Source organism: Mobula hypostoma, chromosome Y (assembly GCF_963921235.1).
Source record: "Mobula hypostoma chromosome Y, sMobHyp1.1, whole genome shotgun sequence".
NCBI lineage: Eukaryota > Metazoa > Chordata > Chondrichthyes > Myliobatiformes > Myliobatidae > Mobula > Mobula hypostoma.
Genome location: NC_086130.1, coordinates 154,119 through 171,041, shown reverse-complemented (window position 1 = coordinate 171,041; position 16,923 = coordinate 154,119). Strand labels below are relative to the sequence as shown.

Genomic DNA, 16,923 nt, shown 5'->3' with positions numbered 1-16,923 from the left:
TCGCATGAATATAGTGATAAGTCAATTATAAGACACTTGCAAGTCAATAGCATCATAACATTTTAAGTAACGTTTGGATATTAAACACACAGCACATATTTTCCCCGTATGAACATATAAAATCATTGCAAAACACAAATATCACTGAATCAGTGGGAGTCCTGGGCTTGTTTCCCTGCAATGAGACCGTCCTATCGAGGGGTGATGGGAGACAGCGATACTCGAAGGGGGTTTCTTGTGTCCAGTCTATTCCGCAATTTAATTTTCGTTGCATTCATTGCAGAGATATGTTGGAAATGGAAGCAACGCTTTCAGTGCTTTCGTGGCTATCTCAGGATTTTTAGCCTTGAGTTTGGTCCAGAGTTATGTTAAACATACCTTTCAGCCCAACGTTATTTGCAAGCTCGTGGAGTTGATCTTCTTCCTGCGCTGACATGGATAACGCATGTGTAATGACGTCACGTGCATTCAACAGTGGGCGTGACAGGGAATGAGGAATGGTGCAGCTGACTCATTACAGGGTTACCAGATTGGCTTCTTTTTCGTGTGAAAGATTCCAAACATCTGGTTTTTTCCCCCAGTGTGGTTGACGCCAGCAAATTCATTCCACTTTTTGGCTTTTTCCTGGCTTTTAACATGCTAAAATTATCTGCATGAAAGTTCTAAAACATTTTCCTTTAAGAAAAATGCTTTTTTGGTCAGTTACAGTTGGCAATATTTCTGCCACCAAGAGTCTGGGCAAGAAGGTGCCAAGCAGCAAGTCGGCAACACGGTCACGTTGCCAAATCATATCATTTCCTCGCGGCCCTGTAGCAGATGGGGACCACTGGAATAAAAGGTGTGGACCAATTAGCATTTAAGAGGGAGACTGAAAACCTGGCTGAGTGGTGCCACAACAATCTCTTTCTCAACGTCAGCAACAGCAAAGAGATGATTATTGACTGCAGGGGAAAATCAGAGGACCATAAGCCAGTCCTCACTGGTGGAATCAACAGTAGCGAGAATCAGCAACTTTTATCATTTCAACGGACCCATTCGCAGTTCAGCATGCCAGTGCCATACAAAGAAACCTTGGCAGCACCTCTGTTTCCTTATATATTTAAAAAAGATTTAATATGTAATCTAAAATTTGACTATCATTGATAGAAATGTGGTGGAGAGTATACTGAGTGGTTGTATCATGGCCTGGTATGGCAACGTCAATGCCCTTGTATGGAATAATCTACAGAAAGCAGTAGATATGGCCCAGTCCCATTGGTAAAGTCCTCCTCAACATCGAGTACATCTATTACCTCTTACCATCAGGGTCTTGAACACAATGGATAACTTCACTCACCGCATCACTGGATTGTTTCCACAACCAATGGACTCATCTTAAAGGACTCCTCATCTCAAGTTCTTAATACTTACTGCTTACTTATTTATTATTTTTTCATGTTCTTTTTATATTGCAGTTTGTTGTATTTTTTGCAGACAGTCTGGTTGTTTGTCTTATTCCGTGCAGACCTTTACTGATCCTATTGTATTTCTTATATTATTACGATTGTTTACAAAGAAACGATATATGGTGACATACATGTACTTTGATAATAAATTTACTTTGAACGAACTTTTAAGGCAGAATTAACTAATTTGTTTGAAAACATGATTAATATCAAAGCTTCTTTTATGTGGCACTACAAGAATACCTTTGGATTACGGTTGAAAAAATCCATTTACTGTAAAGCTTAGAAATGATCGTGACATGTCTATACAGAGAACAAATCGTAACACTACGATAAAAAGTAAAACTGTGAAGTGGGCTGAGTCACAAAGACTGATGTTATGTAAATTAGATTTTGGAACTTTAAATGCCAAGATGTTTTCTTTACTGTAAAGACATTTCAAATGAGGCACACCAAGTAGTGCTATCTATATCACTGGGGAACCTCCAAGAAGCAATTATTGATCACAGTAGCTCAAATTAGGTGCTTGTGAAGGTTTTACCAGGGCATCACCAGTATATGAAATTAGTACATTGTAAATCTTCTAAAATCTTTTAGTGGCAGAAAACATTAAAGGAAATGTATTCTCATGAAACATGATGCACCTCCCCCATTCAACCCTTATGATGCCTTATATCGTTTCTTAAAACAGTTGCAATTTTACAACAAATTGGTACTGCTTCTAAAAACATCACATCAGGAAGTTAAAAGCATATTAATGACAAGAAAAAAGAACAGACTGCATGTTGTGTTTGGGTCGCACTAGCCTACAGACTACAGAGGAATTAAATTAATAATTTGGACACCTTTCAGTGTAGAGAAAACCAAAAATGATCTCTTGCTAGTTTGCGTTCCATATTCAGATTACAGATATTCAGACACAAATCTGCCCCGCCAAAGCATCAATACTCGCATTATGACTAACCAGACTAAATTGCTGAAATAAAGCTTTTTGCTGTATTCTTCTACCTATTGTCAAAGGAATTAGTTCATGAAATGTAACTCAAGTCAGAAAAACCCTTTTCATTATCTTGGTCAGATAAGATACATGCCCAGACTGTAAGTACAAACGTTTGTAAGTGGCAGCTTTCTAAAGGGGAGGTGGAAACAAGTTTGAAATATAATGGCTTGCCTGAACAAGTTATTGCATCAGATCTAATGGTATATCCTGTCAACCAAAGAATGAAGGACACCTATGTAATTCACATCAGCAAACTTTTAAATAGGATGCCTCATAGTTCATTCATTTCAAAACTCAAGTTAAGCTCTTGCTATCTTCCATATTGTAAAGGCACAGAAAAGACAGCAAATCTGGGGACTTCCTTGTCTATTTGCCTATGTTCTTGACTCTACAGAGGCATAATCAGCTTTCAGTGAAATTTATTCAGCCAACTAAAAAAAAATCATCTTTTGACTGAGAAATAAATCTTTGCAATCTCTGTTGTTCCACTAACTACATTACAGAAATTGAATACTTTATTTATTGGATTATTTTTAAATAGCATATTTTCCACTTGGGTTCTTGTTTGGTAGGGGCTATCAATACCAAACATAGAAATGAAATTTTATAAGATACTCTAGCATTTTACAGTGAAGATTTGGATTTCCAACATATTCAAATTGGGGAGAATGTATTCAACAAAGTAAGATTACAGTTTATTTGACAAACTAGATAATAATAGCTTATTCTGGTTAAAACAATTAGCTTAAAAAGACTGAAGAAGAGCTACAGTTTCTCTCACTTAGTCTCTAATACCTTTAAAATATCCTCATATCAAAAGCTTACATCGAAAGAGGTTTCTTCAAGTCATTCATGTTCTATTAATGATTGAACAGATGTGGACACTACAAGTTAAAGGGTGAAAACAATGAAAATGCTGAAATGGCCATTATTTTAAAAATTTAGAATATTAACTCAGAAAGGTTTCATGGGACCCATTTTGCAAAGGGAAAACTAAGCAGGTAAACCAAAACCTATTTAGGTAAATAACGTGCCCCTATTTCACACAAATACCACAGCTACACTAAAATTCACAGGGCACTGCAATGTTGAAATCTAACTTTCCACCATCTGATCAGCTTTGTGCACTGATCAGCACAAAATCTTGACCAATTGCGCACATCCACAAACTCAGTCAAGAAGTGGATTGTTTGATATAACTAACTTTGGAAGACCATGTGAGGCTGAAACTGCCTGGTGCCAATATGGCATTTTACGTTGACGGTAAAGGGAGAGTACAAACTTAAACAGATAAGTTGATTAGGGCAAATGTAGAATATTAGTTTGAATGCAGAATATTACTTTCAAGCAACAGAAAAGTTAGCAGAGATTTCTTCCCTATCACTTCAACGCAAATCTCAGTAGAAAAGGCATGCTGCAGATTATATTAAACTACATTTGAAAGTAGAAATCATTCATGAAAGCTTTGCACTGTATCTCATTCTAAGGGTGCTGCTTGCACTCATTAAAAAAGTTGGTAAATCATATCAGTACCTGTCAAGACTGGAGTAGAATTTGTCAACAAACAAACTTCAGAAGAATTTCATCGGGTCAATGCAAATAATCTGATTAGACACTGTGCTCAATAAACCTAGGAGATCATAACAGAGTAATCTGAACTAGGATTCTTTTCACTACAGGTTCAACTGCACATCTGCTCTACCATAACAGCTCCAAACTTCCATGTATCTTTTTCTGTCTATTTGCTTCCACTGCATTTATCTCAGTCTGTTCCGTATGTGCTCATATAAAAACCTAGGATATTTTCAGACCATTGTGCATGCACATGAGTTAGATGTCAGAAAAATTCAGAACAGCAGTTTGGAGCTTGGTCAGGACCGTAAGAAAATGAGGTTCTTGGGATTGTGTTTCTTATAACAATATATGTTTATAATTATATTTCAACAAAAACGAGGAAGAATACACTAACACTTTGGCCAATTGAGGCAAGTTTCAAGCAACAGAAAAGTAATTGGAGATTTCTTCCCTATCAATTCAATACAAATTTCAGTAGAAAAAGCATGCTGCATACAATTCCTATCTCAATTTCAACTTTTCCTTTCTCTGTTTTTGCACTTGCACCCAACTAAACTGGTTGCATTATAACGCAGTGAAATCAGCACAAAAGAGATTGGTTTGATTATTGGGTAATGCTAAAACCACAAAATTTAAGTAAAGCATGCGTCCCAATATACATCCACTTCAGTATAACATTTAGTTACTCTTCCAACACGCTTTCCTGCTCTAAACTGTAAACTGGTGGGCCTGTAGAGTACTCTGTACATTAACTGCAATGTAACAAAAACATCAGACTATGAAGACTAGTTAAGGTACTAACCCTTCAACAATCACTTTTGAGAATTGAATTTTAAGTTCACAGAGGAGGCTAACTCCAAACTCCATCTCCAACATTTTAGTTCCTGTCTTGCACTTCCATTCCAATCAGTTTTGACCAAAGTGGTTCAATTTCTTTGTTGTTTCTTTCTCAGCTATAATGGAACTGAAACCCTTTAAGTGTAGAGAAGCTGGGAAACTTTAAAATCAAAACCCTGACATTGTTACAGATATAAATATGACCAGGCAGAAGTCTTTACATATCACAATTAAATACGTTGACTGTGTTTGAAATTTACTTTGTGAACCATAAAGGATATCCCATGACTTTTTCCAAACACTCTTGCACACAGCCTGCAGAGAGATATTCTTTCTCTACTTCTATAAATTTGATGTAAATAGATCTACAGATGGCTCCTGCTCGGCAGTTTTCAGAGAGGAAGTTGTTAATTGAATATGTCTTCATGTGCAGCATCTTGACTGGTGATTGAAAGTGTTGCAGTATGCACTGATGAATGGTTTTCTCCTCTGCAACACCTAGATAACAGTAACGAATTTTTGACTTTACATCACTAGCATCACTAACTTCATTTTCCAAAAGCGACGGTCCTGCTGTACTGCCACTAGAAACCTTCTGCAGAGGCACCCTAATGCCGTAATCTCGCCGTGGGGAAAGATCCTCACCTTCTGCCTCTTCACAACCAATTACGTACAGGCCATTGGAATCCGGGATCCCACCCGGAAGCAAATACTGTACAATGTTGTCACTGGCTGCACGGGAAAGTGCGATAGGTATCCAATCAAAACCAAAGTGTAGCTCAAGACATCGTGCCTCACTTTTTGTGATCTCAAATAGCTTATAATAGACTTTCTTCCAGTTCATTTTTTGTCGCTTAACAGCGATCACTTTGCCTTCTGGTTTATCTGGATTTAAATATTCCTTCAGTCTCTTTCCAACCGGCACCTGTGAGCTGATTTCTGCATAATGATATCGTATGTCCTCAACCCATCTCGTATTATAACCAATAGCGAAGATACCAAGTTTATTTGCAAAGTACATACTGCTGAGATCATCATAACTCTGGAAATCTTGCCACCTTGAGTGGACTGAGTCCAACAGTGCCATAAGGGCTTGCAGAATCTCTGGTTTCCTTGAAAAGAGCAAACAGCAGAGAATCAGAAAACTCTATTTACTGGACACAGGTAGTAACTCAAAAAGAGTTCTGGTAGATTTCGTTAATCATGCTAGCTAGACCCACTCTGCAGCCCTTTAACTACAATCCTGCAATTTTAATTTCAGTTCCCATTAAAAGGTATCAGGCTTACATACACATCCTAACAGGACAGTCCAGATTGTCAAGATATTTAAATTGCAATTACCTTTTCACTTGTTTAAAAAATATATTGTAAATGTGCCTTCAACCCAATTTTTAATGGAAAACATTTATAATCTGTCAAATATTTAGAGAACTAACAAAATGTATTTAAAGATGTAGCACAGTTTGACTTAGGACAAATTTCTCAAATCAACCCTTGCATTAGCCTCTGCTACCAAAGTAAAATTTTCACTTGCCAGCAATCACTTCTCAAAACATGGAAGGCTTGAAACATCTGTCTTCCAACAACCAGTCTTGCCATTACTCAAACAGTCATTGCAGTTCTTTTTCACTAGATGGAGTAGAGCATCAAGATGTTTGCTCATGAAGTTGGCAGGAAATCACAATGGATAATCATGGCAGGTTAAACATAATTCAGTAAATGAATGCTCCTCAGAGCAAGGAGAAGTGGAAAGAATTTGAATGCTCTGAGTGTCTGGGGGGAACAGTGGAGGGTAAAAGTAAGACAACATTAAGGACAAACGAAGTTGATCAGGCATGATGCTATCACCATTACTTCACAAATGATTCTTTCAAGAGCACAAGTCAAGCTTTTTGTCTTAGTCAACAGGTAGAATGTGACATGATGATGCACATGTTAATACTTAATATCATTTTTGATGATAGCATTCAGAATTCATTTTCCACAGATATCCTTTCAATAAGGATAACCAAGCCGAAACTTTAGGCCAAAGGAATTTATTCAATACTAAGAAATGTTTACAAACAGGATCGAGCAGCTTAGGAGTTCAAGCTGGATATCTAAATTTTGAGCCACTTTTCATACCCTTGATACTCCAAGTTATCAGAACTGGCAGACAGTCAACAGGATTGTTTGAGCTTTCTACCAACTATTTTAGACAAGTATTTTCAACTTCATTTCTTCAAAGTTGGTGATATTGATCATCATACTATTTTAAATATTGAGCAATATCAGATGTATTCCCTACTGCTGTGGACTTGGATTATTTTAAAACTGAAAATAGATTGTAAGATATGAGTGTACAAAAATATTCCTCATTATCAATACATACATTCAGTCTAGAAGTTGTTTGCAGGAGTGCGCTCAAAAATTACAATTGTTCAATTCTCCGATGAACACATCTCACGTTAAGCAAGCTCTTCCTCACACTTGGGTTAGCAATGGGGACAGTTACCAACCTTCAATATTCCAGGATTTGCCAACAGCAACACAGGGAGCACTATCAGTCTATGCTACTATGAATGTACTCAGAGCTCCACAATATTTACTTTAATACATACATCATACCCAGCAACAATCATAAAGGGTGAATATTGACTGGTTTTCATATTCTCTAGATCAAGTTATTAGTAGTGTCCCAGTAATTCATTTCAGGATTGGAAACAAACTCCTAAAATTCTCAAATGCATATCAAGGGAATGATTAAATTAATTCAACATTATGGCTCTGGCAATGTTTTGAAATGCATTGTATTAACATGCAACAATTACATTTAAACTTGTGAAAGAAGTTCACAAATTTTATGACATATGCCAGTGATATTAAACCTGATTCTGAATACTTACTGCATGTTTTCGGTGGAATTGCGCCATGCAGGTGGTTTCTTCTTTACAAAACCCATTTCTTCTAGGAAAAAAAATTAATTGATTAAGAGTTGGCTAATTTATTAATTTATTTTTTGAGAAAAGTATATCTACGTGATAGTTCTATGAGCTCCCATTTAACAAGCACCATTGATTACTTACAATGAGTTCTGTACGTGCCCTGAAGTTATACCATATGCTACAAAACAAAGCCACTGCAATTTAGTCAAAGCAAAGAATCCAAAATGTAAGCAAGTCACTAGATGGAAAGATGATTTATTTAGTCTTCAATATATTTAATCAAAGACCAATTACAATTGAGAGAACCAAAGAAGGATGTTAATTTGTACATGTAGGGGTTTTCTTTATCAGGTGTTGAAGTAAACAAACTTTATTTATATAGTGAGACCACTGAGGAACTAAAACAGATCATGCCTCTTTTCCCACCGTTCATAGTCAGAAAGCTGCCTTTTACTTGAAGGACTCTTCTCTTAAAATCCAGTAGAAAGGCTATATACTTTAAAAGTTACCTCACAGAAAAGAGTAAAAATTTAAAAGAAATCAGGGGATATTCACATTTCTAAAATTGCAGTCATGTGTAGAGCATCAGTGTTATAGAATGAGGGATTAGTGAGGTCTACTCCCCCTGCTGCCAGACTAAATGAGTGTAAGAGCATAAAGATAGAAAGAAATTTGCACATTTTACAAAACACATGACTGGATTAATACTTCCTTTAAAATGGAATGACTCAAGAGGAGCCTTTCATAAGTTCAGCCCTCTCCTCCAATTCTCCCAGAAGTATTTTTCAAGTGAATAGAAAAATCACAAGTATGCAGAAAGGCCACCATCAACAACCAAATGAACAATTTCATTTGGTACAGCTGGTCAAGGCAGGAACACTGACCAGAAAATTGATATAGACTACTCCTCCATTCTTCCTCAAGCAGGTTTGTAGGACCTTTTAAAGAAATCAGCTGAAAGATTATCATAACATTGATAATTGAAAATTAGAAAAGACTGCAAGGTAATGTTTTGTTCTGCTCAAATACTTTTTCCCCAGATACATCCTCAAATGCAGTCTATTTTCAAGTGCATACTTTCGTAGCTTTCTATATTAGAAAAAAATTCAGGTATACATTTGGTGGCCATTATGAGATACCTGTACATATGCTTGTTAATGCAAATACAAATCAGCCAATCAAGTGGCAGCAAATCAATGCATTAAAGCATGCAGACATTTCAAGAGATTCAGTTGTCCAGACAGAACATCAGAATGGGGAAGAAATCTGATTTTAGAATATTGTTGATGCCAGACTGCATATCAGAAATGGCTGCTTTCCTGGGATTTTCATACACAATCTCTAGAGTTTGCAAAGAATTTACGGAAAAACAAACAAAAAAAATTCAATGAATGGCAGTTTGGTGGATGAAACCACTTTGTTAATGTAAGAGATCAAAGGATAATGGCTAGCCTGGAAGCTGACAGGAAGATGACAGTAATTCAAATAACTACATGTTACAACAGCGGTTTTCAGAAGAGCACTTCTAAAGGCACAACATGTCAAATGTTGACATGGATAGGCTACAGCAGCAAAGGACCATGGACAGTAGCCATTTTATTAGATACAGGAGGTAATTAATAAAATGGCCATTGAGTGTATGAATTAGCTTATTGCATGGAAGTGTGCTTTTTGTTTGGGAAGGAAATTCTCAATTAAAATAAACTCTTTAAAATTATCTGTATTCATCTGGGGAACAAAGATCATGTAGATCCTAAGACAATGCAGCCTTCAGGATAAGATTACAAAATGGTTACTCTCAGTTAAACAAACAATTCATAGCATTGGCAACATAGTTATGCTGCTGATTTCAAACAAAGTGGCTGAGATCCAATGTTTAAAATCATAAGATAACTAGAATCCAGAAAATCCAAAATCCAGAAGTGTTTAGTTTCTGCTTCATAAGGCTTATAAATTGCACATAAACCTTCCAAGTGCTCTCTCCATACAGAGAACACATACTTCCATGAACAAGAATGGTGGCCCATGTTCAATTTCCCCAACCTCCTCTCACATCATCAACACCAATATACAATATTACTGGAACTCCAACAGGTTAACATGAACTTGCACAGATTTTCCCACTCTTGTAAGGGAAATATTTTTGTTAAAGTTATGGTAGTCCACTGAACTGTATGAGTAAAAAAGATTACCTTTTTGAAAAAAAAACTTTGAACTTTATTACGAAGTAAATTACATTAGTTTCCCAACCGTTTTTAGTTCAATGCTCCCTAAAGCACATTCATATTTGCCAATGCCTCTCTTAGGCACAATATACTTTCCGGCGCCCTCAATGTGTAAAAACATGTCTACCATATGCTAACATGAGAAAAATCATTGTACTTTATTTTTTTTGATCTGTCTTTAAACCTAGCTTACACATGTGCGCTGAACAGCAGCTTCAGTATCAACGTAATCCTTGAGCATGATAATTTTTAGCAAGGATTTTCTGGTTAAAGTTGTGACAAAAAAAGCCTTAAGTACCCTTGTAACAATGTCCAAGCGGTTTCTATTTTCAGTGAGTATGCGGTTCACTCCACTGAAGCCTCTTTCAAAGAGGTAGAAGGATGGGAATGCAATGAAGAACACATTGGCTCCTCTCCAAAGACTAGGAAGCTTCATATGATAATGTAGCCACATACCGCAAAAGCTGTCAACTCTGAAATCCATTTCTGCTTCTTCATCAATCTGAATTTCGATAATTTCATCTTGCAGCTCACTTCCTGTTCTTCCAGAAACAAATGGGTTAATTACCCAGACCGGAATTTTCAGATCACTCAAATCCTAGAATTGATTCAGAAAATCCTTCTTCTGTGACTGCAGGTGTAAGCAATACTCTTGCAGATCACCATCCTTGAAAGAGTGTGACATACTTTCTATTCAGAAAACTGTGAGAACATTCTTCTTCCAATGTTTTGCTAATATATTTCCAATTTTCCGATAAAAGTGGACAAAACAATTTTTGCTTGGAATAAATTGAAATTCTTACTCAGCAGTTTCATATTTAGAATGTTCATTTTGTTATATAGATCAGTTAAGTATGCTACACCTCGATGTACAAGTTCAAACTTGTTTCCCAAACTTGTCGACTGAGCAAAAATTCAAAAAGAGTCAAAAAGATCAAAGGAATGTTTCAGCAACAGCTTTTTGACAGCCAATGACTTCAGTGTGAAGAAGGATGCATTCAAACTCTTCATCATTATCTCGGGATAATGGCAAAATATTATACCATTTAATTAATGAGCTTTAATTTTGTTGAAAGCAGATATTACAAGAAAAGTCACTGGCTGAGGCTTTTGGCTACTAGATGTTGACAATGAATTATGCAATAGATTACAAACAGACTTGGGATTTCTTTTTCCTTAAATATCACTAAACCACCATGGAGACCTGTCATATATGGTGCTCCATCTGTTGCACAGGAAATCATGTTCCTAATCACCTACCACCCCACCAGTCTCCAGGTCCAACATATAATTTTCCTTAACTTCCGCCACCTCCAATGGGATCCCACCACTAAGCACATCTTTCCTCCCTCTCCTCTCTGCTTTCCGAAGGGATCACTCCCTACGCGGCTTCCTTGTCCATTCGTCCCCCCCATCCTTCCCCACTGATCTCCCTCCTGGCACTTATCCGTGTAAGCGGAACAAGTACTACACCTGCCCTTACACTTCCTCCCTCACCACCATTCAGGGCCCCAGACAGTCCTTCCAGGTGAGGCAACACTTCACCTGTGAGTCGGCTGGGGTGATATACTGCGTCCGGTGCTCCCGATGTGGCCTTCTATATATTGTGAGACCTGACACAGACTGGGAGATTGTTTTGCTGAACACCTATGGTCTGCCCGCCAGAGAAAGCAGGATCTTCCGGAGGCCACACATTTTAATTTCATGTCCCATTCCCATTCTGACATGTCTATCCACGGCCTCCTCTACTGTAAAGATGAAGCCACACTCAGGTTGGAGGAACAACACCTTATGTTCCGTCTGGGTAGCCTCCAACCTGATGGCATGAACATTGATTTCTCTAACTTCCGTTAATGCCCCTCCTCCACTTCGTACCCCATCCCTTATTTATTTATTTGTTTGTTTGTTTATTTATTATTTCCTTTTTTCTCTCTCTCTGTCCCTCTCACAATCACCCCTTGCCTGCTCTCCATCTTCCTCTGGGCTCCCCTCCCCCTTTCTTTCTCCCTGGGTCTCCCGTCCCATGATCTACTCCCTTCTCCAACTCTGTATCCCTTTTGCCAATCACCTGTCCAGCTCTTGGCTCCATCCCTCCCCCTACGGTCTTCTCCTATCATTTTGGATCTCCCCCTCCCCCTCCCACTTTCAAATCTCTTACTATCTCTTCTTTCAGTTAGTCCTGATGAAGGGTCTTGGCCCGAAACATCAACTGTACTTCTTCCTATAGTTGCCGCCTGGCCTGCTGCGTTCACCAGCATTTTGTGTGTGTTGCTTGAGATTCCTAACCAGAATACTTTTATCCTCAATACACATTTTGAACTTTTCATAGATTGACTCTCTGTTGATATTTGTTTTTACCTTTGTTACAGAAGAGAATCTCTGTATAAACTTTCCACTTTTGATAAACCGTTCATCTGTCATTTGCAATAACTCATTATCTTGCAGAATTGACTCATCTAGTTGATACTCAATATCTTCACTCATTTCCTCAATACAATGAGATACAGAGTAATTACTCAGAGGAATTGATTTTAAAATACTGGTGTCCAGTTTGAGGACAGTGGTGAGCACTTCTGAATCAGCAGGCATTAATAATCTTTCACCAATTGATGAGATTTTCCACACTTTGCTATCACTTTGGAAATATTATAGAAAGTAATGGGACCACTATCAAGGTCATTTTTAGCTTTCTTGGTAAATGATTCAAGTGAGCGACACTTTTCAAATGCAGCTACTAAAAATCCTGGAAATTCTAGACAACGTTTCTCACCCTCTGCATGCCACCTTGGCTGAAAAGAGAAGCACTTCTAGTAATAGACAAAGGCAACTATGCAGTTTGGTCATTAGGCTCTATAGTAAGCCAATCTATAGCTGGGAAGTGACGATCATGTAAATATGTATTGCTAATTCCAAACTCTGTCTGCATAGCTTCAACACTTTAATAGGTCATGAACAAATCTGTGCAATTGCACATTGAGAATCCTTCACTTCAGAATTGTAAAGGTACAGATTCACACATAAACACACACTTTGTCAAAGCACAGAACATTGGATGCATGCCAGCTCTCTGGACTAGTTACTGTCCTCTGCCCTCTCCCTAAAGCCTTGCAAATTATTTTGTTTCACGTATTATCCAGTTTATATTTGAACATAATTAAATACACTTCTCTTAACCCCAGACAATATCATTTGCTGTGTACATACTTTTTGCCTCAAATTACTTTACTTCTTTTTGCATTCAACTTTACTTTATGCCTTGAACATCTTAATCACACAACCAATGGCAAGTTTTTCTCCAGTACATTGTTCACCTTATGAATTTTATTCTTCAGGTTCATACTCGAAAATATCTTCTTCACCTTTCAAAACTTTTACCTAGAAACAACGAAATCCACAACACATTACAGGCCATTTGGCCCACAATATTTTGCCAACCATACCGCCTACTCAAGAGAATGACTAGAATTTCCCTACTGCATAGCCCTCTTATTTTCTAAACTCCATCTAAGAGTCTCTTAAAGACTTTGTTGTATCTGCCTCTACCACCTTTAACGGCAGTGTATTCTATGCAACCAGCACTGTCTAGTGGAAAACTTACCTCTGACATCCCCCTGTAGTACTTGCAAGCACCTTAAAACTATGCCGTCATGTGTTAGCCATTTCAGCCTTGGGAAAAAGCATTGCTTTCACACTATCTATGCCTCTCATCATCTTATACAACTGTATCAGATCACCTCTCATACTCCGTCGCTTCAAGGAGAAAAGGCCGAGTTCACTCAATCTATTCTTATAAGACATGCTCTCCAATCCAAGTAATATCCTTGTAAATCTCTTCTGTACCCTTTCTAAAGTTTCCACATCCTTCCAGTAATGAAGTGACCAGAACTGAACACAATACTGCAAGTGGAGTCCAACTAAGATGTTACATAGCTGTAACATTACCCTATGGATCTTGAACTCAATCCCATGATGAGGCCAACATACTATTTGTCTTCTCAACAACAGTGTCAACCTGCACAGCAGGTTTTGAGTGTCCTATGGATATGGACCCCAAGATCTCACTGATCCCTCACATTGCCAAGAGTCTTACCATTAATAAGATGTACTGTCTTCAAATGTAACCTACTGAAATGGACCACTTCTGGGTTGAACTCCATCTGCCACTTCTCAGCCCAGTTTTGCATCCTATCGACGTCCCGCTGTAACCTCCAGACTATGTCCAAATTTTCTGTCATCAGCAAACTTACTGACCCACCCTTCTATTTCCACATCCAGGTCACTTATAAAAATGAATGGTCCCAGAACAGATGCTTGCAGAAGAACACTGGTCACTATCTTCCACACAGAATATGACCCGTCTACAACCACTCTTTGCCTTCTTTGGGCAAGCCAGTTCTGGATCCACAAAGCAAGGTCTCCTTGGATCCCATGTCTCCTTACTTTCTCAATAAGCCTTGATGGGGTACCTTATCAAATGCCTTGCTGAAATCCATATACATTAGATATATTGCTCTTTCTTCATCAATGTGTTTAGTCACACCCTCAAAAAATTCAATCAGGCTCGTAAGGCACGACTTGCCTTTGACAAAGCCATGCTGACTATTCCTAATATATTATGCCTCTCCAAATATTCATAAATCCTGCCTCTCAGGATCTTCTCCATCAACTTACCAACCACTGAAGTAAGGCTCACATGTCTCTAACTTCCTGGGCTATCTCTACTCCCTTTCTTGAACAAGGGAACAACATCCGCAACCCTCCAGTCCTCTGGTACTTCCCCATCCCTAATGATGATGCAAAGATCATCATCAGAGGCTCAGTAATCTCCTCTTTCACTTCCCATAGTAGCCTAGGGTATATCTCATCTAGTCCTGGTGACTTAACTAACTTAATACTTTCCAAAAGCTCCAGCATATCCTCTTTCCTAATGTCAATACACTTAAGCATTTCAGTCCACTGTAATTCATCCCCACACTTGCCAATGCCCTTTTCCCTAGTGAATACTGAAGCAAAATATTCATTAAGTATGTCAGCTACCTCCTCTGACTCCATGCATGTGTTTCCACTCCCACTCCTGATTGTGGCTCCTCCTCTTCACATTATTGCAGAATGCCTTGTGGTTTTCCTTAATCCTGCTCGCCAAGTCCTTCTTATGGCCCCTTCTAAATCTTCTACTTCATTCTGAAGCTCCTTCTTGGCACCCTTGTAATTTTCTAGAGTTCTAACAGTATCTAGTTTCTTGAACCTTTCTACATTTTCTACATCCTTTGTACACTGTGGTTCTTTAACCCTATCATCCTTTCCCTGCCTCATTGGAACGTACCTGTGCAGAACGTCATGCAAATATCCCCCGAACATTTGCCATACTTCTGCCATATATTTCCCTGAGAACACATGTTCCAATTTATGCTTCCAAGTTACTATCTGATAGCTTCATCGTTCCCCTCACTCCAATTAAATGCTTTCCTAACTTGTATATTCCTATTTCTCTCTAATACTATGATAAAAGAGATAGAATTGTGATCACTATCTCCAAAATGCTCTCCCACTGTGAGATCTGACACCTGACCAGGTTCATTTCCCAATACCAGATCAAGTGCAGACTCTACTCTAGTTGACTTATCTACACATTGTGTCAGGAAACATTCCTGAACACACCTAACAAACTCCACCCCATCTAAACCCTTTGCTGTAAGGAGAACCATGAGGGAAGTGATAGGTAGCGGGGGGAGGGGACAGAATGAAATAGGGATAGAGGAAGGGAGAGGGAGGGAATTACCAGAAGTTGGAGAATTCAATGTTCATACCAAGGGGGAGACTACCCTCATGGTTCCACCTCCTTCTACTACCCATTGTGTTTTCCCTATTCCTCCTTCACCTTTCCTGCCTATCACCTCCCTGCTTCCCCTCCCCACCCCTTTACCTTTTCCCTTACTGGTTTTTCACCTGGAACCAACCAGCCTTCTCCTTCCCACCCTCCCCCCACCTTCTTTATAGGGCCTCTGCCCCTTCCCTCTACAGTCCTGACAAAGGGTTCTGCCATAAACGTTGACTGATCGTTTCCACAGATGCTGCCCAACCTGCTGAGTTCCCTCAGCGCGTTGTGAGTGTCGATGTTATCTGCCTTGTTAATGATACACCTTGCATTAAAATGGACACCTCTCAAACCGTGTGGCTAAGTGCTTCTTTGTTCTATCATAAGCTTATCTTTTCTCACAAACTCCTTACAAGTTGCCTCTACTTGTGCACCAACCACCCTATCCTCTGCTTTCTTACTTTGGTTCTCTCACTCCTGCAAATCTAGTTTAACCCTCCCCAATAGCATTGGCAAACCTCCCTCCACATTGTTTCCTCTCCAGTTCAGATGCAATCTGTCCCACTTGTACAGGTCACTCCTTCCCCAGAAAAGGTTCAAATAATCCAAGAACTTGAAACCCAGACCCCAGTACCATCTCCTTAGCCACTCATTCATTTGCGCTGTCTTTCTGTTCTGACCTTCCCCAGCTTGTCACACCAGAAGTAATCCGGAGATTACTACCTTGGAGGTCCTGATCTTCAGCCTCCTCCCTGACTCCCTGAACTTACTACACAGGACCTCTACTCCTCTCCTGCCTATGGCATTAGTACCAACATGTACCACGACTTCTGGCTGCTCACCCTCCCCTTCAAGAATATTCTGTAATTGCTCAGAAACATCCTGGACCCTTGCACCTGGGAGGCAACACATTATCCTGGTGTCTCTTCTGCTGCCACAGAATCTCCTATCTGTCCCCCTAACTACAGAGTCCACTATGACTACTGCTCTGCCTGAATTCACCCAACTCTCTGATGCTCAGCGCAAACCACAGTGCTACTAGTCTGGCTGCTGCTGCCATGCATAAATAGTTCATCCTTCTCAGCCCTCAGCAGCATCCAAA

General features: G+C 38.9%; 1 protein-coding gene across 1 annotated transcript in view; it reads right to left on the bottom strand.

Annotated features, from left to right (window-relative positions):
• Positions 1-5,113: 5,113 nt before the first annotated feature.
• Positions 5,114-16,923, bottom strand: part of LOC134341086 (myb/SANT-like DNA-binding domain-containing protein 2) — a 68,092-nt gene continuing 56,282 nt past the window's right edge. Inside the window, exons 3-4 of the mRNA XM_063038837.1 lie at positions 7,743-7,803; positions 5,114-5,969 (exon numbers count right to left, since the gene is read on the bottom strand). Coding sequence (XP_062894907.1) covers positions 5,114-5,969; positions 7,743-7,803 — 917 coding nt within the window. The remainder of the gene's footprint in view (positions 5,970-7,742; positions 7,804-16,923) is intronic.